Source organism: Hippocampus guttulatus, chromosome 16, assembly GCF_054856545.1.
Source record: "Hippocampus guttulatus isolate MCC_2025c chromosome 16, RoL_Hgut_1.0, whole genome shotgun sequence".
In the NCBI taxonomy this organism is placed as follows: Eukaryota; Metazoa; Chordata; class Actinopteri; order Syngnathiformes; family Syngnathidae; genus Hippocampus; species Hippocampus guttulatus.
Window position 1 is genome coordinate 6,804,876 of NC_141276.1, and position 25,383 is coordinate 6,830,258.

At 45.5% G+C, this 25,383-nt stretch overlaps 1 protein-coding gene across 3 annotated transcripts; it reads left to right on the forward strand.

Annotated features, from left to right (window-relative positions):
* Window positions 1-877: 877 nt before the first annotated feature.
* Window positions 878-19,101, forward strand: kank2 (KN motif and ankyrin repeat domains 2). 3 transcript variants are annotated; one of them, XM_086133724.1, is made up of 13 exons: window positions 878-970; window positions 7,684-7,761; window positions 12,039-12,109; window positions 12,329-13,720; window positions 14,632-14,835; window positions 14,917-15,025; window positions 15,114-15,611; window positions 15,691-15,778; window positions 16,092-16,311; window positions 16,637-16,779; window positions 17,320-17,520; window positions 17,673-17,771; window positions 18,107-19,101. In XM_086133724.1, the coding sequence occupies exons 3-13, from the start codon at window positions 12,073-12,075 to the stop codon at window positions 18,161-18,163; spliced, it is 3,048 nt and encodes a 1,015-aa protein (XP_085989850.1). In that variant the 5' UTR covers window positions 878-970; window positions 7,684-7,761; window positions 12,039-12,072; the 3' UTR covers window positions 18,164-19,101. The 3 variants fall into 3 exon arrangements, with proteins under 3 accessions (XP_085989850.1, XP_085989852.1, XP_085989851.1); XM_086133725.1 differs by lacking the exon at window positions 878-970 and adding an exon at window positions 5,377-5,966; XM_086133726.1 differs by lacking the exon at window positions 7,684-7,761 and having other exon boundaries at window positions 901-970.
* The last annotated feature ends 6,282 nt before the right edge of the window (window positions 19,102-25,383 follow it).

The window sequence follows — 25,383 nt, forward strand, 5'->3', positions numbered from 1 at the left end:
TCAGGACCCCAATCATGCTAGATTGAAGTCAAAACACGGCAACTGGATTATTTTATTTTAAATGTCTAAATTAAAGATGTAATCATTCTCTCCTATCTGGATGACGCAATCGTCATCATTGAGATTCTTGAAGAAATTCAAGGAGTCACGGTAACTCCTTTTAGTCAGAGATTAAGATGCTGACTGAGCCTTTCATTGAAATCCCAATCCTTTGTGGATCAGGAGGATCATCATAAAGGGTCTGTCCTCTAAATCCTGAGGTCTTTCGCACCCCAATTGGCCTTTGAAGGAAGGCCCTCTGCTGTTGTTATTGTTCAAAGAAAAGTAGGTCTCCTTTTTAGAATGGAAAGCTGATTGGTTTTCTCCTCTGACTCCACTGAGGTCGATTGAGGCCTGCTGTTGTCCTGCTCCAGAGCGCTCACTCTCGACTCATTGAGGTATGTACTGTATTCATCCTGCCTTTTGTTTCCTCATGTCTGGATTCCGGCAAAATTGATCTCAGCAACACTTTTTCTCCATTTAGTTCAGAATTTAATTTACCGATGGTTTAAACTTGTTCTCACAAAGTATGACCGAAAAAAAATACCTAGCCTGTAACCCATTGACTTCGCCAGATTGTTGTTTACTTCACTTAAAATGCATTTCCCAGCCTTTACTGCAGCCTCTTGCAAGCTCTCTGGGATTTCTCCCTTGAGTTTCCTCTTCAGGAGGTGGAAAGCATGCTCTATTGGGTTATGGTTTGGTACTTTGCCTGTCTAAGACCTTCCACTTTTTCCACCTAAAGAAGTTCCAGTACTCTTAGGAGGGTCTATGAAATGTGTTTGCAGGAGCGTGAAATGGGTGCTGCTGGCCCTTTAAGAGGAGCGGGAGGAGGCGCGCCGAGCATCCTGGCTGCGGTGTTTTTGTCTGTCTGTCAGTGAGCGCTCCCGGGGCCGAAGCGGCTGGAAGGATTTATCCAAACGGGGGGCAGGTAAGAACAGCATTTAAGTTCCATTTATTTTGTTGTTTTAAAACAAAGGTGGGGAAAAAACGCTTGTTATTTTTCATTGGGTTGGATTGGCACGTGCCGTGCGCGAGCTGCTAGCTTACTTGGACGCCCCCCCCCCCTCGAAGCGGTCAATCCAATTTGCTATTTTTTCTCTCAAAAGTAACGCCAAATATAAAGCCCCAGGATTTCATATAACTTTTTACTTGACTATTAAAAATTGTTTTATTTTACCCCCTTTTGCCATGTGATGAATGAGACTCGTGCTCTCCTCAATCTAGCGAGATTTTTAAATATTCGCCTTCATCATAATAATTGCAAACAAAAATCTAAATCGTCGTCTATAGAACATTTGTTTTGTTTGCATCTCGTTCAATTGTCTTCCGGCTTGTGTGCACAAAATCGCTGCTGTCCAGTCAATGTGTATTGCTCTAAAGGACTCCTAGTGGGGTGGTAATCTCTAATGTGTGTGTGTGGGTGTGGGTGTGGGTGTGTCTAAGGGGTGCTAATTACAACTTTTTATGGTTGAAGAAGCGTCAGCATTACAGCATGATGTGTGACGCCCCCGCCCTCCGCAACTAGCCATGCCTAAGACCAATTATTTTTTCCCCCTTTTTTATGTGAATGTCCATGCAGCTGCTCAGGGGAGAGGGTGGGTCCGTGCTCTCTGCTGCTCTTCATTATTTCCAGATGTTGGACCACTTTTTTTTCACTCTCACACTCAAAATGTGCTTGTCTGGTCGGGTTGGAGCTGTCCGCCGGCCCCCCCGAAGGTGTGCCGGGGCTCCTCAAAAGATGGATGAGGGGGGACGGACCTGAAACCTACAACAAGGATCCTTTTGGACCCGATTTCCTTTCACAAAGTGTGGCAGTCTAACTTGAATCGATGAGCTTATCGGTTAATCGACTAATTGGATGAAAAATACTCAGCGTGAGCACAAATCATTTTTTTCCCCACTGATTCTTCTTTATTCGCGGATTACTGTGTCGTATCAAATCCTCTGTGTAACTCTAGTGAAAGGTGGCACGTAAAAGCTTATTGCCGTCATACAAACTTGTAAAACTCAAAACAAGTTGAAACTGCCCGTAATTATTTATGGACTCATTTTTTTATGGCAGTCTATTTCATAATGAGCTCAGTTGTTGATGACTGATGTCAGATGTTGTTCCGATGACAGTTGTGCGGACCGTGGCAGGATGTGCGGGTATAGTCACAGGCTTGGCTGGCACGCAGTGTGTTATCAGTCCTCTGTACAATACGGCACTGTTGCCGCTGGTGTGCAGCGGGCCGTATTCAATGCCAGCGGTCGGGCTCTTTGGATGGACTCCGTCCCGAGTGGTGTGTGGCTCCTCTGTTTGTGTTACACTCCGTGAAGTGAGTGGACCCGACCAAATGCTCCGAAACCACCCAATGGAACCATTTTGTAACAGCGGTAACATGACCCTTTGCTGAATCGCGATGAAACATCATTTGTTTTTCTGAGTCCTGGGAACCCCGCGGAATTTCATCTCTGGAATGTAATGCATCTCGTTACAACGTTTGGACCCCCCACCCCCCTACCTGGGGGCTGCGATGGAATGCGGTGTTATAGACCCTATTTGTACACCGGGCCACACGCCGGCAGGACTAATGAAATTACGCCCCGGAACCTGCACGACATAGTCGACTGTCTACTGATTAGCTGCCGGGTGCACGGCTGGATAATGGAGCATTTGTTCTTGTGCAACAATACACTGCATCACTCAAATGTGGACATTTTTGGGATGAAAGGACGCTTTTTTCCATTGTTTTACATGCAATCAAAGTGCCGTCAGATTGCGCACGGAGGAAGAAATAGACTTCTAAATGGACCTTAGCTAATGAATGAAACCGCTGATCTATAGAGTTTGATCAGGTGAGAGTAAATCCTCAAAAGAAGAAGTATTCAAAGTTTCACAACTCAGAATTTTAATCGCAGCATTCATTTTTCATCGGAACGTGGTTTCACGCATGAAGCTTTGCAAAGTCAAATTTACATGCATATGTCTTTCTTGATATCTCGCGTTCACGGCAAACTTATTTTTAAACCTGTATCATGTTTTTTTTTTCCAAGTCTTCCAAAAAAAAACATGTTCTTTGAAGACTCTAAATTGTCCATAGATATGAATCCTCTTTTTTTTTCTAAAAGCGCTACATAAAATTGGATAGATGTATGTTTTTCTACCTTAGAAGTTCCCCTCTAGTAACATGTATTTCACAACTAAAGCATGATAGCATCTGATTGATGATGCGAAGTGTATCCCTTTAAATCAAGGTTGGAGCAACTGAGTAAAAGTTCCCCCCAAAAAAAATGCTTCCCAAAAAAACACATCCAACATTAGCAGCCAGATGACACCGAGCGCGATGCTTTCCAAGGACCGCTCCCAGGCTAGCAACAGAAACATGGCTGCTAATAGAGACAACGCTGCTCAGGCATTTGCCTCGCCTCTGCGCTTTTGGCCAGCACACTTGCTGTTTTGAGCTGGCTGCTGTTGCCGATCCAACTGTCCTACCCTCGCAAGGTCCGCTTTGGAAAAGTGTGTGCGCTCTTGCCGCAGTCTAAACAAATATATTGGCCCAGCGCAAAAGCATTGGTGTAGTCAGTCAGGTTTGAGTTGGCATATGGTCGAGTCTAGATGAAGAGGAAAGACTAATAGTGGATATCTTGCAAACCAGCCCATATTTATTTATTTTTACTTTTCACGCAGAACTGAGTGAAGGCGCATAGATCCACAACTGTGTTTGAGCTTTCACACGGTGACACAGCATTTCGTGATCGCAAAATTTTCTTACGTGATGGCTGCAGCACACCCGCATGGCGTGGCAAATGTTGGATAGCGGCACAACAGGTCGGCAGAAGATTCCTAATCGGTGCACCAAAGTTAAGAATCTGTTCATGTTTGGGTTTATGACGCCAAGTTTGAGCCAAGATTGTTTTTTTTTTTTTCTTCCAGAAAACCTGGAAAAAAACTGAACTAATTCTAGATTCAACTGTATTATATGTCATAATAATTTAATTTCAGGGCTAGCATTGAATTATATTTTATTAAGATATTTACATTTTTCTTTCTTTCTTTCATTATTATTATTATTAAATACGAGCTTTGCTTATACATCGCATTTCACACAGCAGGTAACTCAATGTGCTTCACAGTTCCGAAACAACATTTAAAGGCAACTTCAGCGCATTCGCCGGCAAGATTGTGAGCGTGGTCACGGATTGAATTCAACTTTCTCAGCGCACTGTATTCATGTTATCAGGTTACATTGGACTGTGAGCGCGTAAGGCTGCATCTGGTTAAGAGTCACACACTTTGGGAGTTTCGGAGAAACGTGTCGTGGTTTTGCCATTTCAAAGGGCGACGCGGGCTCGCTCGCGTCTATGGCGATTTTACAGTTTCCACGTTGGTATCGCTACAGCCTTATTAAATGTGGGAAAGGAACCGACAAGATCTGCTGCTGGACTAAAATGACTTCCCGTGCTGTGGCGTCCAATCTCGAAGCAGATCTTTCAACCCCATCCCCGATTTGAACAAGCATCTTCCTTCCGTCTGGTCTTCATCTTTCCTCCCTTGACGACCCCCACCGTCGCCACTCTGCTCGCCATCACTTTTAATCCCCTCCCCCGCCCACCACCCCCCTCTCCATTAAGCCATTTTCTCCCAAATCCCCAACCCCCGCCTGTTTTTTTTTTCTCTCTTTTTTAGCTTGTTTCTTTCCGGTGCCTCTCCCTTGCTCAGTTTCCTGTCGGGATGACCCAATAGCCGGGCCGCCGGCCGTTTGACTCCGCTCAAGGAGTAATGCGAGCCGAGCAGCCCCTCCCTTTTAAGGCCAGCGCCAGACTGCTCAGCACGTCGCCATCCTCATACTCGCTCCTCCATCCCACCACCCTTTTTTAATGCAAGGAGCAGGGATTTTTTTCCAAAAGGGCAGCGTCTGGAGGTGACGACGTCCCATTGGCCCGCCACGGCTTCACCGTGTCGCCATATGCGTCGTTCAGATTCCTCAACGCTCCTTATGTTAACAATCTGGTTGTTATACTGTATACGTTGTGTTGACGTATTATATAGCGGAGCGAAAGAAGCCATCTGTTTTCCACATGGAGCAAAGAGGCGGACGCGAGACGTCTGAGCGAATACACACGTCCCTGCTGTTGTGTAACCGCTTCGTGTGTCTCCATTAAAGATTCGTCGCCCCCCGAGGAAAGAAAGTCTTGACCATAAATGAGCTTTGGTCCGGAGAGACTCCCTCTGCTCCTCCTCATGAGTGCGCTCTTTTGTCTTCAGTATTTTTAGACGTGGAATGCAGAAATCATAGTTATCGTCGGGGCGAAGACATTTGAAATTACACTTGGACTTTTTGTTAGTTGTTCTTGTGATCTCGTGCGGGGATCTCCCTCATCTGTACTCTTGCCCATCTGGGAGTTGACTACATCCTGGATTTGCAGTGATTCACACTGGCACGGCTTTCTTTTTAAAACGTTTCACTTTTCATTCACGTCATCCCTTTTTGTTGATATATTTTTTTTCTTGTGTTGGGAGGATGTGACTAGGTTGTTACCAAGGTCCTTGGAGGGGTTTCTCCCTTTCCTGTAAACCCTTCCTCCATCTGAGCTCAACGCATTAATTCCAATTAGATGGGGGAAACGTCATTGCGAAAGTTACTCCTGACAAATTCGAAGGGGCTGAATCCCATCTCTCACATCACCAGTCGTTACCCGACTACAGCTTTGTTTGTGGCTCCGCCGGAGTGGGAAGACTTTCGACGGTGTCGGCGAGTTGCACCGTCAGCGTGCGGGTCCCAAACAGCTATTTGTTTGTTTTGAGCTGGACTACTTGCCAAACGCGCACATGCTGTCGGTCTTCCTCGGAGATGCCCCTCCTCTATTTAAATTAGAACCAGCTGTGGAACGGCGGGAGCTGTGCATGAATGGCTCTTTGTCATTTGCAGTTCGGCAAAAAGGTTCGTTCCTACACACTCCGCCCTCTGAGCGCAGCGCCTCTGACGTGACACAATGAGCTCAGCAACGGCAACAACAACAACAAGGCTTGTTATGATGTTTCGAAAAGGTCACTCAAATATGACTTGGGGGGGAAAAAAAAATGTCGTTGCTAGGTGGCTTAAGTGGACGTTTGACAATCAGCAGACGCAGTCACGTTACTTATCCACCACACACGCAACCCCTACACAGCAAAGGAATGTAAAGCCCTGATAGCAACAAACTGTACATTCGGCTTCAGTTTGGTAAGATCCACCATCTTACGTGTTTCCACAGTCAGAAGTTTCCGCCACTGAGAAAACGCATCTAGAACAAGAAATGTGTCGACGATCATGAATTTTATACAACGTCCTTTAACAACACAGCAACGGATCCGCTTTTTGGCAACAATAAATGCTTTAAGCTGTTGAATGACAATCGCCAGGGTTGACGCTAGCAGTCAATGTAAAATCCCATTGACGGGCTAAAATTAGCATGGAATAGCGGGAGTCCTTCAAATAACAAGTATTTACATATAAGCACTGTTGTAACATACATTCAGGAAAATATGGAAATACTGTAAAAAGTGAGTTACATTAATAAAGCTCAACGGCAATTTTATTTTTAGCTTAATCTGTCTAGTTCATACATGCTAATAACCACACCGCTGCGCTAGGCCGAGACGCACACAGCAGGAACGGCTCGTATTTTTATTTTTACTTCGTGTTTTTGTTACTATTATTGAAATTTATAATTTTACTATCTTACTGATTTATTTTTGAGCTGTTGAATTTTGGTAGTTGAATAAGTACAGTTTTAAAATAATTGAATTGATTCATTGATTGATTGATTGTGATTTTAATATCAGTCAAAATAATCTTTATTATTTTTTTTTTCATAATCGCATGCATGTGAGCTGCAATAATTATTTCTGTCCATTTGGTGATGCTATCCTCACATTCTACTGAAAGCTGTTCTACTGTAGCATGTTTTTTATGCATTTCTTTAGTTTTAATAGGCGGGGCTTAGCCCGGTGAGTGATGTGGGTGTCAGTGAATGTGTTTAGGGTTCCCGCGTGTTGGGGGATTTGGCTTTAGTTGGCTAGTTTTCACCTGATTGTCGCGCTGCTGTGATGTCACACTATTTTGCTGTCACACCCCCCCCGCGGTGCAAACACAAGGTCAGATTTATCGTCCCAAACCGCTCGATGATAAACTGAACTACGCCGCTCGGCGGTCATGTGGTTTGCGGCTCATGGTCTTCGCCTGCAGTCTTGAAGGTGACCTGTGCAGCTGTTCAAAGAAAACATTTCCCAATCGCACTGCAGGGAGGCTCCCATCCCGAGAAGATGCTCACACTGGCCGGCTGCACCGCAAGCAGGTCAAACTGTGATCAGTGTCTCTCGCTGGGGCTTTATTGTTCACATCCGCGGTGTCTCTGAGAACGACTGGAATGTTTTTGCTGGCGTTGCGAGTGGTGTTTAGAGCGTTGCGGGGGCCGGCCTCTTCCACCCTGACATAAGTCTGTTTTTATCTCTGAGTCAACAACTTTAATGGCGTTGCGAGCGACGCCTCTGATGACCACTTGCCACAACTCTACCTACGAGCTTCCTTCCTGAATTTTGCGTTCTTTTTTTTCCCCCCTTTGGGTAAAGGTTGTCGGCTGCAGTCTTAAGCCTTCTTGCTTGTTGTTTTCTCTCAGGTGCTGGCCGAAAAAAAAGTGTGAAAGGAGGACGGCCGTTGAAGGAGGACGGCGACGAGCGAGATCCCGTCGTTGCTGGTATGAACTGGAAAATATGGTCTTTGCTTCTTTATTCAAAAACCATAAAAGCCAGACGTTCCCGGGCCCGGGAACATCGGTGGAAAAACCCTTCATAGAAGGTGGTATTTCTGACTTTGCATTACTGCAATTTAATCCTTTGTAATGGCAACAGCAGTGAGGTGACTCAGTTTGAGTGGAAGCGGTGCGTTTGATACACTTGGAGGAGTCGCAACCCGGAGAGAATCTGAAATGACTCTTCGGGGTGGTCCTGAGCTTTTGAAGTGACTCGCTCTAGATACTGCGAAACACATCTTGTCGATACCAGCCGCGTGGGAATTGCTGCTGTCGGTGCGCCGTGGGAGGTCAAACGTGTAATGCGGTTAAAATCTTGCAGGACATTCCACAGATGTGCATTCGGCACACACTGACCTGCATCTAAACCACGCGAGGCTTTTAATCTTAAAGGCAGGCCTAGGAGGAGTTAACCCCCATTAACATGGCACGCAGATGCACTGGAAGGGATCAACGCGAAAGGGGTGGAGCTGCACTTTTGTCCTGCTTGAGGTTTGCTTGGAGAAAGTCATCGGAAAGCTGAAGAATGGCGGTTTGGTGCCTGGAGGCTAGGCTGCGGATTACTTTTCCTTGATAGATTCGACACATAATCAACTATTCATTCATCCACGGGAGGTCCTCGGTTTATGACGGAGTTCTGTGGCGACAGAACCTGGATTTGTATGTCATTTGTCAACACCTGCACGGCGCTAGTCGCTCACTAGCCGATGCTAACAGGGTAGACAAAAACATAGCGATGGAGCTTCCTTGAGTTGACCTTTGTGATTGTAGTCGACTAATGGAGTTTACATATTATCAGCGTGCTGGGCTGGGTATTCTCCAGGTATATCCCCCTCACTCAAAAGTGTTCAAAGGTGTGAATTTAGTTGAATGTGAACGCAAGTTTGTAATATGCGCCCAACCATTGGCTGGCAACCACTTCGTGGCCGCCCAAAGTCAGCTGGGAACCAACTGAATGATTCCAGTTGATTCCATCAAGCTAACAAGAATGATTAACTCTGACTCAAGACGAAAAAAACAAAAACAAATATTCGTGCGTGACGCAGTGGGAGAGACGATGACGGCAGAGGCGGGGGGTGTAGAGGGGTTGGGAAGAAGGGGGGCGGGGGCCCAGGGACGGAATGCCCATCTCTACTGATGTGAATGTTGCAGTTGATAATATTCTACCCCTGTCCCATAGGTGGGGCTAGTGTGCATTTCAAAGTGACTGAGCTTTGCCAGAAAATCATGTCCGCCGTCTTGCATAAAGAGACGATAATTGGCACCGTACTTGACAGCGGTAGGCCTGTTACACTTTTTTTCAAAGAATGAGGTTCAGTAGAATTTCGAGTCAGAAGAGCAAACATGGAGACAAAGGGTTTTATTTGACCATAAATGACTACATTTTTCTGCAGAAAGGCTTAGAAATTGAGTGAGAACAGAGTGTCTCTGTTCGCTTGTCATCTCAATGGAACTCTCAGTGTGGAGCATGCACACGAGGGGGGCGGGGGGGGGGGTGTTACTGCCAGCGAGACAGATGCGGAGGGAGGCTTGTTGCTGTGGGCGTTTTAAAATTTCCCCCTCCCTCCCCGTCTCTTTTTCTTTTTCATGCGCTGATGTGGGAAAAAGAGATGAAACGTTTTTTGTGTCTCAAAGTTGAACTGAGACTCGGCCACGAGTCGGCCGGGGTTGAGGATGTTTGGTTGCGTAGCCTCGCGCTCTAATTATATCTCATCAACTGTCCTCTGGCAGCTCCGCCCCTCCACACGCACACACTGTCCCGCTCTGTCCAACATGAAACATCAATGTGATACTTTTCATTCCACACTGGAGTTAAACAGTGCCAAAACCGCTTCGCTTTCATTCTTGATTGTAATCGTTCCACATCGCCGTTTTGTCTTCATGTAGTTCCCAACACCCATTTTCCCTTCTCCATAAATCCCAGCTTGTTGTGAGAAGTCATCCCGAACTGCTGGAACAAATTTCTCTCGGAAAGTTTCCTCCAATACGGTTGGCTAACTTATCAAACCTTTCAAATTTTAGACAGGAACTGTCTCTCGGCTTGAAATGTGACAAGCGTCACGCTATGCCCCGATGTCAGAAAGGCCGCGCTTGTATATATGAGCGTGTGTGTGTGTGTGTGTGTGGCAGTGTTGTTATGAGCGGGTGATGAAGGCCGCAGATAAGAAGAGAAATCGTAGCGACACATTAAACTGACTCTGGGACTTCAAACATACCAAATGCATTTAGTCAGCGTTTCCAAGCGCCCTACTTTTTACCAACCAGCCAGCGTGCGAGCGAGTGAGCGAGTGAGTGGAGTCGCAAAAGAGAGAACGACCCTGACTAGAAAATTGACAATGCCACACACACAAGACACGCTCCCACACTCAGTCATAAATATAAAGCCCCCAAAAGTGATACTCATCTGCAACATGTAATCCATTCCATATAACTATTTTTTGGGCATTTTAAGGTAATGGTTTTGCTCTGCGGTTTTGTAGGACCTGGCATTGTAACGTATGACTTAACTTTAATACAGGGGCGGCCAAGCTTTTTGGACCGAAGATTGATTTTTCGATCAACCAACCTCCGGCGATCGACCCGTTTCCGCACACGCACGCCATGACACGGAGGCATGCGACGCACTTTTTCAGCCCGTTAACTATCGTAGCTCACATGTACCGTTCTAAAGTGCTTCCCTCGGCTCTCTAGATTCGTATTCTTTGCCCGTGCCATCTGTGAATTCTACACGACAACAGCTCTGATCACAAGTTGCAATTGCGGACTGCTGAGCGCTAACAACTTCCGGTGACGCAGGTCACGCGCCACCATAGGTTGAAGATTTACCTGCTTGATTTTATTTGATTTTTTAAATACTTTTTGTGAAAATGAGACTGATAGAAGGATTAGGGTGCAGTGTGCATTAACACAAAAAATATATGACTGACATGCACAAAGACACACAAATGGTTGTTTGTTTTCCACTCCACACCCCTCGCGATCGACTTGGGACCAGTCGGCGATCTACCGGTCGATCGCGATCGCCGTAATGGGCACCTCTGCTTTAATAGATCCAAGTCCTTCAACAAGACATGATGAACAAGACACAATTGCAAATGATACTCTTACTCTTTTGAAAGACCAACTTTCCTTGGGACTTTTGGCCCCTACTCCTAAAATGGAACCGCAATTGTCTTTTTACTTATCACTCTCATTTTGTCTTCCAAAATATTATTTTAACTCTTTCAGTCACACCTGTGGACAGCCTATCATGTTATCGGGGTTACAGGTTATCATTTTTGGTGCATGAAAGAGTTAATTAAACCCAAGCTAGCAATAAGACTTACAGAGTAGATCAGTAGCCTGGAAGATTGTAATGGAGGATCTCATGAATAAAATAAATTAAGCAAATTAAGCAATACACGCGACACTGGAACTCATGTTAGATCTGGGTTAAATATTCCATCCTCTATGACCGAGGAAGTTAATTTGTTTCCAAATGGACCAACTGAGGGGTTGCGGGACGAGCTTGTGGGCTTCGTGGGAAGGAACAAGCCGTCATGTGTTTGAGGAAAATGTATGACGGTCTCGAGCAATTAGCACAGAGCACAGGGAGGCCAGCTGAGAACTCCTGATCGTCAGCTGACATTTGGGCAAATGGTGGAGAAAGCAGCTGAAAATAAAGCGGGGGGGGGGGGGGAGAAAAATTGCGTGTGTGCATGTGTGCGTGCGTAAACCCTGATTTTGCGAAGCAGAACATTGCGTGTGCAGACGATTCCTAATAAGGCTGCAAGTCTCAAACCTCTGTCCTGGAATCGGCTGCCAGGAAACTTTTCCCCCCGTAACTCCTCTTCTGCGCAGACTACGAAGAGAAACAAACACGCACAGGCGACTGTGACCCGCCACGCTCAGAAAAATGGATGGATAAAATTAGCCGGGGGGAGGGGGGGGGAGGATGGGGGAGGCAGGAGACGGGAGGACGGGGGAGGGAGGGCTCTGCAAACTGGAGTTGCACAATAACAGTGATGTGCCGAAAAAGCGAAAGTGAGGACTCGTGTGTACGTGTACAGCGCCGCACATCTGAAATCTTTTACCATTAAGAGGTAAATGAAGTCATCCAGTGTCGCCGTGGTAACACCGCATATTGCGAGGGATAATATGTCACTCTGGGTATCTGCAGCATTTTTCCGAACTGGTGCTCACTGTTCAAGTAAATTCAAATGTTTCTGTGCCCCCCCCTCCAGGTGCGAGTAATCTGCTAGCAGCCTCCTTCCTAAAATGGCTCAAGTGCTGCATATGGACCCCGGCTTCCCAGGTACGCCATTTATAAACGCTCGATGGTGATTGCAATGGGAAAATCAATTGTGATGACATCATTGGAAAGGAGGAGTTTAGAAATCACATCCCGCCTCATTGTCCAGCCCGCGTACACAAATAACCCAGCGGCCCGGAGTTGATCCCATTTTCTAAAGTCTGAGCCCAAGATTAGACGCAGATTTCCGTTTGTTTCAAGTTGATTTCCTTCCGCTCGCAGGGAAGCTCAGCTCGCCAGCTCCCCCCTCCTTGCACGGCAAGGAACAGGAGGCGCCCTACTCAGTGGAGACCCCCTACGGCTACCGTCTGGACCTGGACTTCCTCAAATATGTCAACGACATCGAGAAGGGGAACACCATCAAGCGGGTGCCCATTCAACGGCGGCCGCGCTATGGCTCGCTGCCTCGCGGCGGCGGCGGCTACGGTTACACCGGCTCCTGGTGGACCTCCACCGAGTCGCTGTGCTCCAATGCCAGCGTGGACAGTCGCCACTCCTCTTTCTCGTACTGCGCTCCGGGCTACCACGCCGCCCACAGGCCCAACTTCAGCACCGCCCGCGTGGAGAAGACCTTGTTGGATGCACGGCGGAAGCTGGAGGAGGAGAAAGAAGGAAGGCGCTTCTCCAACCTGGGCAGCATGCACAGCAGCGTGGCGGGCTCCAACACCTCCATTAGCAGCGCGCACAGCTACAACCGGGCCCACGGGGCAGGAGTGGGCGGCGGTGGAGGGGGAGGAACTTTTACTCCAATGAACTCTGGACTGTCCACCCCGGTCACGCCCACTCCGGCGCACCTGCAGCACGTCCGCGAGCAGATGGCGGCCGCCCTCAGGAAGATCCGAGACCTGGAGGAGCAGGTGAAGACCATCCCCGTGCTCCAGGTGAAGATTTCCGTGCTGCAGGAAGAGAAGCGGCAGCTCAGCGTCCAACTGAAGAGCCAGAAGTTTCTGGGCCACACCATGGGCTTCAACCGAGGCCGCGGCCGAGGAGAGCTGTACATCGACATTCCGGAAGAAGAAGTGAGCGCGGGAGCCAAGGATGCCAACAAGCCATCGGGGCCGACGTCTCCCGCCGCGCCGGAAGGCTCCAAACAAGACTCGGGATGCGAGATCGAGGACACCGTTATCGTGGGCGGGGCCCGACCGGATTCTAAACGGGAGCTGCGCACGATCGGAGTGGGACCGGAGGGCGAGAAGAGCAGTCGCCAGGTCGGGGTGGGTGTTCGGGAGGTGGATCTGGGGCTCCTACCCGAGGCCGAGGCTCTGAAGAACCAAGTGGTTCATCTGGAGGGTCAGCTCAAAACAATGATGGAGGAGCTGCACGCCGCGCAGCTGCAAGCCACGTCCGCCGAGAAGGACAAGGGTCCTCGGGCCGAGCATCCGGTGAGGGCCACCACCATGGGCTGGCAGGAGCTGCAGGACGGCAACCTGCAGACGGTGGTCAGCTTCACGCAGCAGTGCCCGCAAAGGGAACAGAGGACCGTCGGCATCCAAGTGTACACGCTGGAGCAGCCCACTGTGGTGGAGGTGGGCACTCTGCTCCGAGCGGTCCGCTGCAGCTCCCCGTTGCCGCTGTTGGAGGGCCACCGGCGAGGACAATCTGACGACTCGGCAGGTACGGAAAGAACGATTCCATCGACGGCTCAAAAATGTCCGTGATATTGGGCAGTCAAGCTGAACTTTCGTAAGGCATCCTCGACGTTTTCGAATCAATATCTCGGTCAACATTTTGCTGTTTTATGATCAAGGAGCTGAATCGCAAAGTCTACGAATTGCCAAGTACATTTTCTGGTTCCGATTTGCGATTGACTTGTTTGATAACATTTTGTCGTAGCGAATGCTTCACTCTTTCATTCCACAAGACGCGCTTAAATTAGGCCCTGCCTACCAAGGACGTATTTGTACGTCTAAGTCTTTTTTTTTTCTTTTTTTTTTTTGCGTCATAGAGTGTCTGATGCAATCTGTGAATGAGACTAAGCCGTTTGCATTGTAAATCATGTTTAAAAAAAAGTGACCAGTAGGTGGCAGTGGTGCCTCGCGTGCTTGAAAATGCATGCTTTTACAAAAAGCTCTTTTTCTCCGTTTTTTGCCCAGGAATCGCCATTTTCATGAAACTTAGCCATTTTGTCATGCCGATCGCTGAAGAATGGAAAAAGATAGAAACTATTTTTTTTTCTGCTGAAGGAAGAGAGTCCTAACTTTATTTTGGTAGGCTCCATGCTAATGTAGCATTAGAACCAAATATTCTGTGGGCCTTGCAAGATCAGTCAAAATCCAGTAAAACGCTTTGAGTGGGGGGGTTGCTCCGGTGAAAATGGCTGGGATTGAATGAGTTAAAAGACGACAGGTTAGCGTTAAATGAAGATCAATTTTGGCCTATAAGACCAAAACATTTACAATAAACGTGATGCTGTTTATTAATGTGTTACTTGTGTTTATTGAAAGAAAAGAAAAAACTAGCAAGGTATGTAAAAAGTACTGACGTCGTGAATAATGCGAAGTGTAATAAACGGTTTCCTTCTGCAGAAGCCGCGCTGGGGTTGCCGATTGCGGTCAGCTCCAAGCAAGTGCGCGACGTTCTCAAGAGCGAGTTGTCCACATCCACGCCCGTATCCAACCCCGCCGTTGTCGTCGGCACGGCCGGCAATCAGATTGCCGCCGTGTACTTCAAAGAGGGCGAGACTCGCCTGGAACCCGGCGCGGAGACGCTTCAAGACGGCCACGCCTCAGGTAAGCTTCTTGTCGAAGGCGCTGCTCCTCGCCGCCGTTCTGCTGAGCTTAAAAGGACTGATTTCAACTGATTTTGCACAGCCTCGTCTCCCCAATCCTCTCTGAGGTCCATCATGAAGCGGAAAGCAGAGGGCGAACCGGGCTCTCCGTCGACCAAGAAAAACCTCCAGTTTATTGGTGTTAATGGCGGGTTTGTGTCATTTAACCCTTTCGTGCACCCTGTAACCTGAAAATTGGCATCACAAAAGTGTGTTTTTTTTTTTTTCCTTTATTCACAGTTATGAGTCGACGTCATCCGATGACAGCAGCAGCTCGGACGAGGAGAGCGACTCCAGCGAGTATCACGAAGCCAGGGAAAAACTGCCAGAGTGCACCGCCGACCACCAGCAGTACTCCCGGCCTCTAGAGGGCGACGTACCTCGCCAGACAACCGTCCATTCGTTGGACGGGCGCTCCGACTCTCCGCCAGCAACGGCGGACAAATCACAACCGTCACTGGCGACCGAGGCCGTGGCTCCAGAATGTCGCCCCCAGATATCGACGCCTGGCGCCAGCCCGCCTTCCCCGTGCCCGGTCAACGGTTCTGCTTGCCAAGAGCCCGTCGGCCCGACGTCGGCCACCAGCACTGAATCAATGTCGCCCGTTACCTCCTCAGCAGTCCCTCAATGTGCCACTCAAAGTTCAGAGATTGCCGGGCAGCAGGCGGACACCGGCGAGCTCTCCGGTCAATCAGAATCTGAGCTTGCGTCCGTGAGCGTCCCCGCAAAACAAGTCAGGTAAGGTCCCAAGGGATTTGTGGGCCGGCAAACTGACGCACTGACAAACCATCAGCAGCCTACGTTGTCGTCATTCCAGGTTGGAACTAAGTGACAGCCTGAAGTCGGCTCTTTGTGACCTTCAAAAGGCCCTTGGAGAGCCCAACGCCTTCAGCCAGCAAGGAGCGGTATGCCTCATCCTCACCCTAAAACACTTCGGCATGTGTATTTTAATTCAGATTGAACAATTAGTCCAATTTCCAAATTGCGCAGGCTGCAATGTATAGTGCCTAGATAAGTTCACTGCTTAACTCATTCAGTACCAGCCAATCTAGACCAAGTCTGAAAAGACGTTTAAAAACGTCTTTGGGAGTGAATTAGTTAAGAAGTGCAGTCAAGGCGTGAACACAAAGTTTCTTGATTCATGAAAAGCAATAAAGCCACACATTTGTCGGAATGATTTTTGTTGTTATCCTAATATGTAACTTGTCCTGATTCTAGAGGGAGGCGTACACCGGCGTGCTGCAGGAGTGGCTCCGCGTGTCGTGCCACAAGGCGGCGGACGTGGCGGCGGTCCGGGCCTACATGGACGCTTTCGCCGCCATCTCGCCTCAGTTGCTGCAGTTTGTCATCAACATGGCGGACGGCAACGGCAACACGGCGCTGCATTATACCGTCTCGCACTCAAACTTCCCCGTGGTGAAACTGCTGCTCGACACCGGTGAGTTGTGCAGATTTGGTGTGTGTGTGTGGGGGGGGACTTCAAAGCGTTACATTTTTTTTACAGACATTATGGGTTGACCTTGCATGTGGGGGCCCTCTGCCCTCGGTTCCCAAGGAAACGACATAGTGAGACTGATGATGGACACTTTCTTTTCAACCACAAGTTCTGCCTAGCAACCATTGGTTTAAACACATTCATCCGTGCACTTAATATCACATTTGACCTCATTAGTAGCCAGGCAAATATTTGATGACAAAGGACTATCCACATTATTTTTTCTAAACATCCGTTTTGTTTTTGTTTGTTTTTTTTCCTCCGACAGATCTGTGTAATGCCAACAAGCAGAACAAGGCGGGCTACACGGCCATCATGCTAACCGCTCTGGCTGCCTTCCACTCGGACGGTGACCTTCAAGCTGTCCTGCAGCTGCTGCGCACTGGGGACGTCAACGCCAAGGCCAGCCAGGTGCGCCCTCTGTTGCCCGCATGCTGTTACTGCAAGGCCTAACGGTTCTCTCAGGATTTTGAACGTTTACGGGAAAACAAGAAAAACCACAACAAACTTGGGAAATAATGCTCTTTGGCTAACAAGATAGGGATCGGTGCACCAGCAAATTTAACGTAGTAAACAAAGTCCAGCTCTCTACTTTATGGTACAGCATTGGGTCAATTACAAGCTGAGTTGAGTGTGACGTGTCATCACATGAATCTGACGTTACTCGAATGAATGCATTTTCTTATAATGTTTTTCAACAAAAAGTCTATCATTGCCCTGTTTTCGGAGAATAACGACCTTGTTTTTAGAAGAAAGACCTTTTTTTTTCTCAGAACAAAGGGTAGACTCTTACTTGAATTCAGTTGTTTTTGAAATTCACCCGATCAAATATGCATTTTCTACCCTCCTTAAACGTTACGTCATTTAAATTACATCATTACAGAACACCCCCGCTCGTTCGTTCTTTGAAGGCTAAAAGAAATGTTCCCGTTTTTCCACTGTGTCTCCCAGGCGGGTCAGACGGCACTGATGCTGGCGGTCAGCCACGGGCGGGGGGACATGGTGCGGGCCCTTCTGTCCTGCGGGGCCCAAGTCAACATCCGCGACGAAGACGGCTCCACGGCGCTCATGTGCGCCTGCGAGCACGGTCACGTGGACATTGTGCGACAGCTACTGTCTGTGCCCGGCTGTGACGCCACCCTCACTGATAACGTGAGTGGCGTGTCGGGATCACAAAAGAAAACTTGCTTGGATCATTTTCCCCTCCATAGAGCCAGCTCTTTTTATACATATTTTAAAAAAAAAAAAGTCAGTTTCCAATACTGTGCCCTGTTGAACGCCATCTTCTTGCTCACGTGTTTCAGGATGGCAGCACTGCGCTCTCCATCGCTCTGGAGGCCAGCCAGAACGACATCGCCGTGCTTCTCTACGCTCACCTCAACTTTGCCAAGCCTCCTTCCCCCGTAAGTGAACGTAGATCCTCTCCACCCCAACCGTCTTCGACAGTGCTCACGCCTTTGGACAATTTAGGCGTCAGTAAAGCTCACTTCAGGGTTTCCTCAGCTCATTTTTTCATGCAACGCTGTCACCTGATAACATGCTACGCTGTCCACTGGAGTGACCGTTGTCACTTCCCTTACACATTACGCAACACCGCCACAGACGCAGGCATCTTTCGAGCTACGGGTGTCTCAATAGGTTCAATGCATAAGAAGTGTAGTCCACCTGCAAACAGGAAAAGTTGTTGTGATTCTGCCACAGACTGACTCCAAAATCACATTTTGCTATTTTCTTTTAGGTTTCTCCAAAATCTCCTCTGCTGGGCTCGTCTCCGCCAGCCGGTGAAACAAAATAGAAAGTCTTCCCCTTGTTATTTAAAGCACATGATGATCAAGTGATGGCCGCACGACCCACCAAGCACCGCCGTTATCAGCTGCCGGGCCTCTCACAGGCGTGTTTTTTGTTGTTGTTTTGTATTATGAGCGACTGAACGCCACTAAAATAACACGAGTGTTTGGAAGAACGTGATGTCAGCACATGTGGGATAACTAGCGCCGCCCTCTCGTTTCAAAAAGTGTCCTTGATCGGTTGCGTCCACTTTCTCACCACCGCAACTGTTTTATCCGTATTTATACACCAAATGTTGTACACTCTCTCTCTATTTTTGATAGTTTTTTTTTCCCTTCCTAAATCTGATTTTCCTCAGGACCTTGGCGTCGACTATTTTTATTTGATTCACACCAGCCAAAAAAAATGAATACGTTTAATGAAGGTACGACAGTGTTTGTTTTCGTCCACAAAGGTTGAAGGCCGAACGGAAGAGTTGAACTGTAATTGTACGTGTTCAGCGGGAGGAAGCAATACGCTGAGCAGTCTGCTGCGGTCTCGAATGAAGGAATAGAAACGGAAAGTGACTGAGGAGGACGGACTTTGTAAGTTATATGGAAATAATATATGTCCCTTTCAACTGGTAGCTATCACACCGAAATTCAAAGTGCATTGGCGCTTGATGTCAACATTTCAGAGACTTTTTAGTCCCGCTAAACTTTCATATTCACTTTGGAGCAAGTCAACGTTTTATAAAAGGTGTTTCATGATAGCATCTTTTTTTTTTGTTTGTTTGTTTTTTGAAATACACGTTGGGTCTTTAAGCTCACACCCGTTCTATGTAACCGCACAGCTCTTAAGTAAAGCTCATTTCTGATGAAGGTTTATCTGCAAATTTTAGACTGTTTCTTCTCTTGTGCATTTTTTGGGGGGGAAGAACTATGAATAAATACGGACCTCACTGTCCCTGGTGTTTCTTTATTTGGTTCTGCTCTTGTTGTAATTGCACGTTTTTGCTTTTTAAACTACTACGCAGCACACTAATACTCCGTGTGAGGGGTCCTTGTGTTGTAATGTTGGCAAGTATCCACCAGAGGGCGCCAAGGAGCAGAGTAAATACTTGCGTGAGTAATGTTGTACAGTGCTGTACTTTAATTTGATTGTATCCACAGCCATTTTGACAACAGAGGCTACTCACTTTGGGTGAAGTGGGCTACTTTACACTATCCCAAATGTCAAAACAGACCCATGTCCGACATATGTCACTGATGGTTGAGTGCAGGGGTAGGGAACTCCAGTCCCTCGAGAGCCATATCCGCCTGTTTTAGGTCCCTCCCGACTCCCAACACACCTGATTCAATTGTTCAGGCCTCGACAGAGTTTGCTGATGAGCTAATCATTTGAATCAAGTGCGTTGGAATAGGGAGGGACCTAAAATAGGCGGGATATAGCTCTAGCGGAACTGTAGTTCCCTACCCCTGAAATACATTGTCGTTTTTGGGGCAAAAAAAAACGCCTTACTATACAGGGTCATTTTTTGGGGTTAAAAACGCCTTCCAAAAAAATGACCATGTATAGTAAGGCCTTTTGAGCCATAAAAAACGACCATGTACAGCAGGGGTGTCCAAAGTCGGTCCTGAAAGGCCGCTGTCGTGCCTGTTTTCCAGCTCTCCCAGGAGCAACACACCTGATTCAAATAATCAGGAATGTTTTAATGCTGCTTCAGAGCTGGCTGATGAGCTGATCATCTGAATGAGGTGTGTTGCAGCCGAGAGAGATGGAAAACAGGCAGGACAGCGGCCCTCCAGGCCCAGAGTTGGACATGCCTGATGTACAGTAAGGCATTTTTAGTCGAAAAAAAAAGACGATGGAGATTAAGGCATTTTTAACCGAAAAAAACCGACCATGTATAGATTAATTAAGATATCCTTTATTTGTCCCGCAATGGGGAAATTACAGTCAGTATGCAGAAAGGAAAACACTGGGTAGGGAGAGGGAAAAAAACCACGCTCGAACTATCCTCTTCTGAGGATAATTTAGGAAGGCGTTTTTAGCCGAAAAAAGCGACCATGTATAGTAAGGCGTTTTAAGCCCAAAACCCCCGCCCCAAAAAACGACCATGTATAGTAAGGCGTTTTTCGCCGAAAAAAACGACCATGTAAAGTAAGGCGTTTTTAGCCGAAAAAAAAACTACCATGTATAGTAAGGCGTTTTTCGCCGAAAAAAATACGACCATGTATAGTAAGGCTTTTTTAGCCAAAAAAACAACCATGTATAGTAAGGCGTTTTTAGCCGAAAAAAAAGACCATGTATAGTAAGGCGTTTTTTGCCGAAAAAAAGACCATGTATAGGAAGGCGTTTTTTAGCCCAAAAAAACGACCATGTATAGTAAGGCGTTTTTAGCTGAAAAAAAACGACCATGTATAGTAAGGCGTTTTTAGCCGAAAAAAACGACCATGTATAGTAAAGCGTTTTTAACCGAAAAAACGACCATGTATAGTAAGGCATTTTTTGCTGAAAAAAACGACCATGTATAGTAAGGCATTTTTTGCTGAAAAAAACGACCATATATAGTAAGGCGTTTTTAGCCGAAAAAAATACGACCATGTATAGTAAGGCATTTTTAGCCGAAAAAAACGACCATGTATAGTAAGGCGTTTTTAACTGAAAAAAGACCATGTATAGCAAGGCGTTTTTAGCCCAAAAAAAACGACCATGTATAGTAAGGTGTTTTTAGCCCAAAAAAACAACCATGTATAGTAAGGCGTTTTTAGCCGAAAAAAACAACCATGTATCGTAAGGCGTTTTTAGCCGAAAAAAATACGACCATGTATAGTAAGGCGTTTTTAACCGAAAAAAGCAACCATGTATAGTAAGGCGTTTTAAGCCCAAAACTCCCGCCCCAAAAAACAACCATGTATCGTAAGGCGTTTTTAGCCGAAAAAAGCGACCAATTATAGTAAGGCGTTTTTAGCCGAAAAAAGCGACCATGTATAGTAAGGCGTTTTAAGCCCAAAACCCCCGCCCCAAAAAACGACCATGTATATAGTAAGGCGTTTTTCGCCGAAAAAAAACGACCATGTAAAGTAAGGCGTTTTTAGCCGAAAAAAACCTATCATGTATAGTAAGGTGTTTTTCGCCGAAAAAAATACGACCATGTATAGTAAGGCTTTTTTAGCCGAAAAAACAACCATGTATAGTAAGGCGTTTTTAGCCGAAAAAAAAGACCATGTATAGTAAGGCGTTTTTTGCCGAAAAAAAGACCATGTATAGGAAGGCGTTTTTTTAGCCCAAAAAAACGACCATGTATAGTAAGGCGTTTTTAGCCGAAAAAAACGACCATGTATAGTAAGGCGTTTTTAGCCGAAAAAAACGACCATGTATAGTAAAGCGTTTTTAACCGAAAAAACGACCATGTATAGTAAGGCATTTTTTGCTGAAAAAAACGACCATGTATAGTAAGGCGTTTTTAGCCGAAAAAAATACGACCATGTATAGTAAGGCATTTTTAGCCGAAAAAAACGACCATGTATAGTAAGGCGTTTTTAACTGAAAAAAGACCATGTATAGCAAGGCGTTTTTAGCCCAAAAAAAACGACCATGTATAGTAAGGTGTTTTTAGCCGAAAAAAACAACCATGTATAGTAAGGCGTTTTTAGCCGAAAAAAACAACCATGTATCGTAAGGCGTTTTTAGCCGAAAAAAACGACCAATTATAGTAAGGCGTTTTTAACGGAAAAAAACGACCATGTATAGTAAGGCGTTTTTAGCCGGAAAAAACGACCATGTATAGTAAGGCGTTTTTAACCGAAAAAAAGACCATGTATAGTAAGGCCTTTTTAGCCCAAAAAAAACGACCATGTAAATAAAGTAAGGCATTTTTAGCTGGGGAAAAAAAAGACTAAAATAAGTCTTACTTACCATGGTGGTCAAAGAAAGAAGGGATATGGTTGCAACCTCTGGGGATTGAACACCCAACCACTAGTTTGGTACATGGTTTCGCTACCCCTGAGCCACACCACCACATAACTTCTTGTTTGTTTTGTGTTTCCTTCAATAAAGCTGCACATGGTGATTAAAGAAAGATGTGACCTTGCTGCAAACACTGGGAATCGAACACCCAACCTCTGGTGTGGAACTCCATCACTCTACCACTGAGCCAAAGAACCACATAGAGCAGTGGAGTTGAATTTTTTAATTAATCATGGCCTTTGTTTTTCGGCTAACCGCCTTACTATACATGGTCGTTTTTTTCGGCTAAAGATTTCGTCCAAAAATGCCTTACTATACATGGTCGTTTTTTTCGGCTAAAAACGGCTTACTATATATATGGTCATTTTTTTTGTCCAAAAACGCCTTACTATTAATGGTCTTTTTTTTCGGTTAAAAACGCCTTACTATACATGGTCGTTTTTTTTCGGCAAAAAACGCCTTACTATGCATGGTCATTTTTTTTGGGCAAAAAACACCTTACTATACTATGTCGTTTTTTTCGGCCTAAAAACGCCTTACTATACTGTCGTTTTTTTCGGCCTAAAAACGCCTTACTATACTGTCGTTTTTTTCGGCCTAAAAACGGCTTACTATACTATGTCGTTTTTTTCGGCTTAAAACGCCTTACTATACTATGTCGTTTTTTTCGGCCTAAAAACGCCTTACTATACTGTCGTTTTTTTCGGCCTAAAAACGCCTTACTATACTGTCGTTTTTTTCGGCTTAAAACGCCTTACTATACTATGTTGTTTTTTTCAGGCTAAAAACGCCTTACTATACTATGTCGTTTTTTTCAGGCTAAAAACGCCTTACTATACTATGTCGGGTTTTTTCGGCTTAAAAACGCCTTACTATACATGGTCGATTTTTTTCGGCTTAAAAACGCCTTACTATACTTTGTCGTTTTTTGCAGGCTAAAAACGGCTTACTATACTATGTCGTTTTTTTCAACTTAAAAACACCTTACTATACTATGTCGTTTTTTTCGGGGTAAAAACGCCTTACTATACTATGTCGTTTTTTTCGGGCTAAAATCGCCTTCCTATACCATGTCGTTTTTTCGGGCTAAAAACGGCTTACTATACTATGTCGTTTTTTTCAACTTAAAAACACCTTACTATACTATGTCGTTTTTTTCGGGCTAAAAACGCCTTACTATACCATGTCGTTTTTTTCGGGCTAAAATCGCCTTCCTATACCATGTCGTTTTTTCGGGCTAAAAACGCCTTACTATACTATGTCGTTTTTTTCGGGCTAAAAACGCCTTACTATACTATGTCGTTTTTTTCGGCTTAAAAACGCCTTACTATACTATGTCGTTTTTTTTCGGCCTAAAAACACCTTACTATACTATGTCGTTTTTTTTTGGCCTAAAAACGCCTTACTATACTATGTCGTTTTTTTCGGCTTAAAAACGCCTTACTATACTATGTCGTTTTTTTCGGCTTAAAAACGCCTTACTATTAATGGTCGTTTTTTTTCGGTTAAAAACGCCTTACTATACATGGTCGTATTTTTTTCGGCAAAAAACGCCTTATTATGCATGGTCATTTTTTTTCGGCAAAAAACACCTTACTATACTATGTCGTTTTTTTTGGCTTAAAAACGCTTTACTATACATGGTCGATTTTTTTCGGCTTAAAAACGCCTTACTATACTATGTCGTTTTTTTGGGCTAAAAACGCCTTACTATACTGTCTTTTTTTTTGGCTTAAAAACGCCTTACTATACTATGTCGTTTTTTTCGGGCTAAAAACGCCTTACTATACTATGTCGTTTTTTTCGGGCTAAAAACGGCCTTCTATACTATGTCGTTTTTTTCGGCTTAAAAACGCCTTATTATACTATGTCGTTTTTTTCGGGCTAAAAACGCCTTACTATACTATGTCGTTTTTTTCGGCCTTAAAACGCCTTACTATACTAGCCTTACTATACTATGTCATTTTCTTCGGACTAAAAACGCCTTACTATATATACTGTCGTTTTTTTCGGGCTAAAAACGCCTTACTATACCATGTCGTTTTTTTCGGGGTAAAAACGCCTTACTATACTATGTCGTTTTTTTCCGCTTAAAAACGCCTTAATATACTATGTTGTTTTTTTCGGGCTAAAAACGCCTTACTATAATACCATGTCGTTTTTTTCGGGCTAAAATCGCCTTCCTATACTATGTCGTTTTTTTCGGGCTAAAAACGCCTTACTATACTATGTCGTTTTTTTCGGCTTAAAAACGCCTTACTATACTATGTCGTTTTTTTTCGGCCTAAAAACACCTTACTATACTATGTCGTTTTTTTTTGGCCTAAAAACGCCTTACTATACTATGTCGTTTTTTTCGGCCTAAAAACGCCTTACTATACTATGTCGTTTTTTTCGGCTTAAAAACGCCTTACTATTAATGGTCGTTTTTTTTTTCGGTTAAAAACGCCTTACTATACATGGTCGTATTTTTTTCGGCAAAAAACGCCTTATTATGCATGGTCATTTTTTTTCGGCAAAAAACGCCTTACGATACTATGTCGTTTTTTTTCGGCCTAAAAACGCCTTACTATACTGTCGTTTTTTTCGGCCTAAAAACGCCTTACTATACTGTCGTTTTTTTCGTCTTAAAAACGCCTTACTATACTATGTCGTTTTTTTCAGGCTAAAAACGCCTTAGTATACCATGTCTTTTTTTTAGGGCTAAAAACGCCATACTATACTATGTCGTTTTTTTCGGCTTAAAAACGCCTTATTATACTATGTTGTTTTTTTCGGACAAAAAACGCCTTACTACTATGTCGTTTTTTCGGCCTAAAAACGCCTTACACTGTCGTTTTTTTTAGGCCTAAAAACGCCTTACTATACTGTCGTTTTCTTCGGGCTAAAAACGCCTTACTATACATGGTCTAGCAGGACAGTTGCCTGAATTGCGTGCGGGAAGCGTGGGATCGATTCCCACTCGGTGACGGCGTGAATGGCTTGTCTATCTCTGTGCCCTGCGACGGACTCTAACCACTTCATGTTGTAATCCGCCTTCTGCCTGAAATCCGCTGGCGTAGGCTCCAGCACCTCCGTGACCTGGTTCAACGATAAGTGGATGGATGGATGAACTAGCTCCAAAATTTTGGCTCCAGAGGCTATACTCACTGTTGGTTAAGTTGGTGGCCTCCCATTGCCACAAATGGAAAATGATGGTGAGTTTCTCAGCTGTTTCACACTCTACACTTGGCCAAATTCCCTCCACCGCCAAAAAAGAAAAAAAGGAGCCATGTG

Excerpts from the sequence above, each read along its gene's own strand:
- kank2 (XM_086133724.1), top strand. The coding sequence starts at position 12,073 with ATGGCTCAAGTGCTGCATATGGACCCCGGCTTCCCAG. Across the intron at positions 16,780-17,319 it reads TCAACGCCAAGGCCAGCCAG|GCGGGTCAGACGGCACTGAT; the intron begins GTGCGCCCTCTG and ends TGTGTCTCCCAG. Across the intron at positions 17,772-18,106 it reads TTGCCAAGCCTCCTTCCCCC|GTTTCTCCAAAATCTCCTCT; the intron begins GTAAGTGAACGT and ends ATTTTCTTTTAG.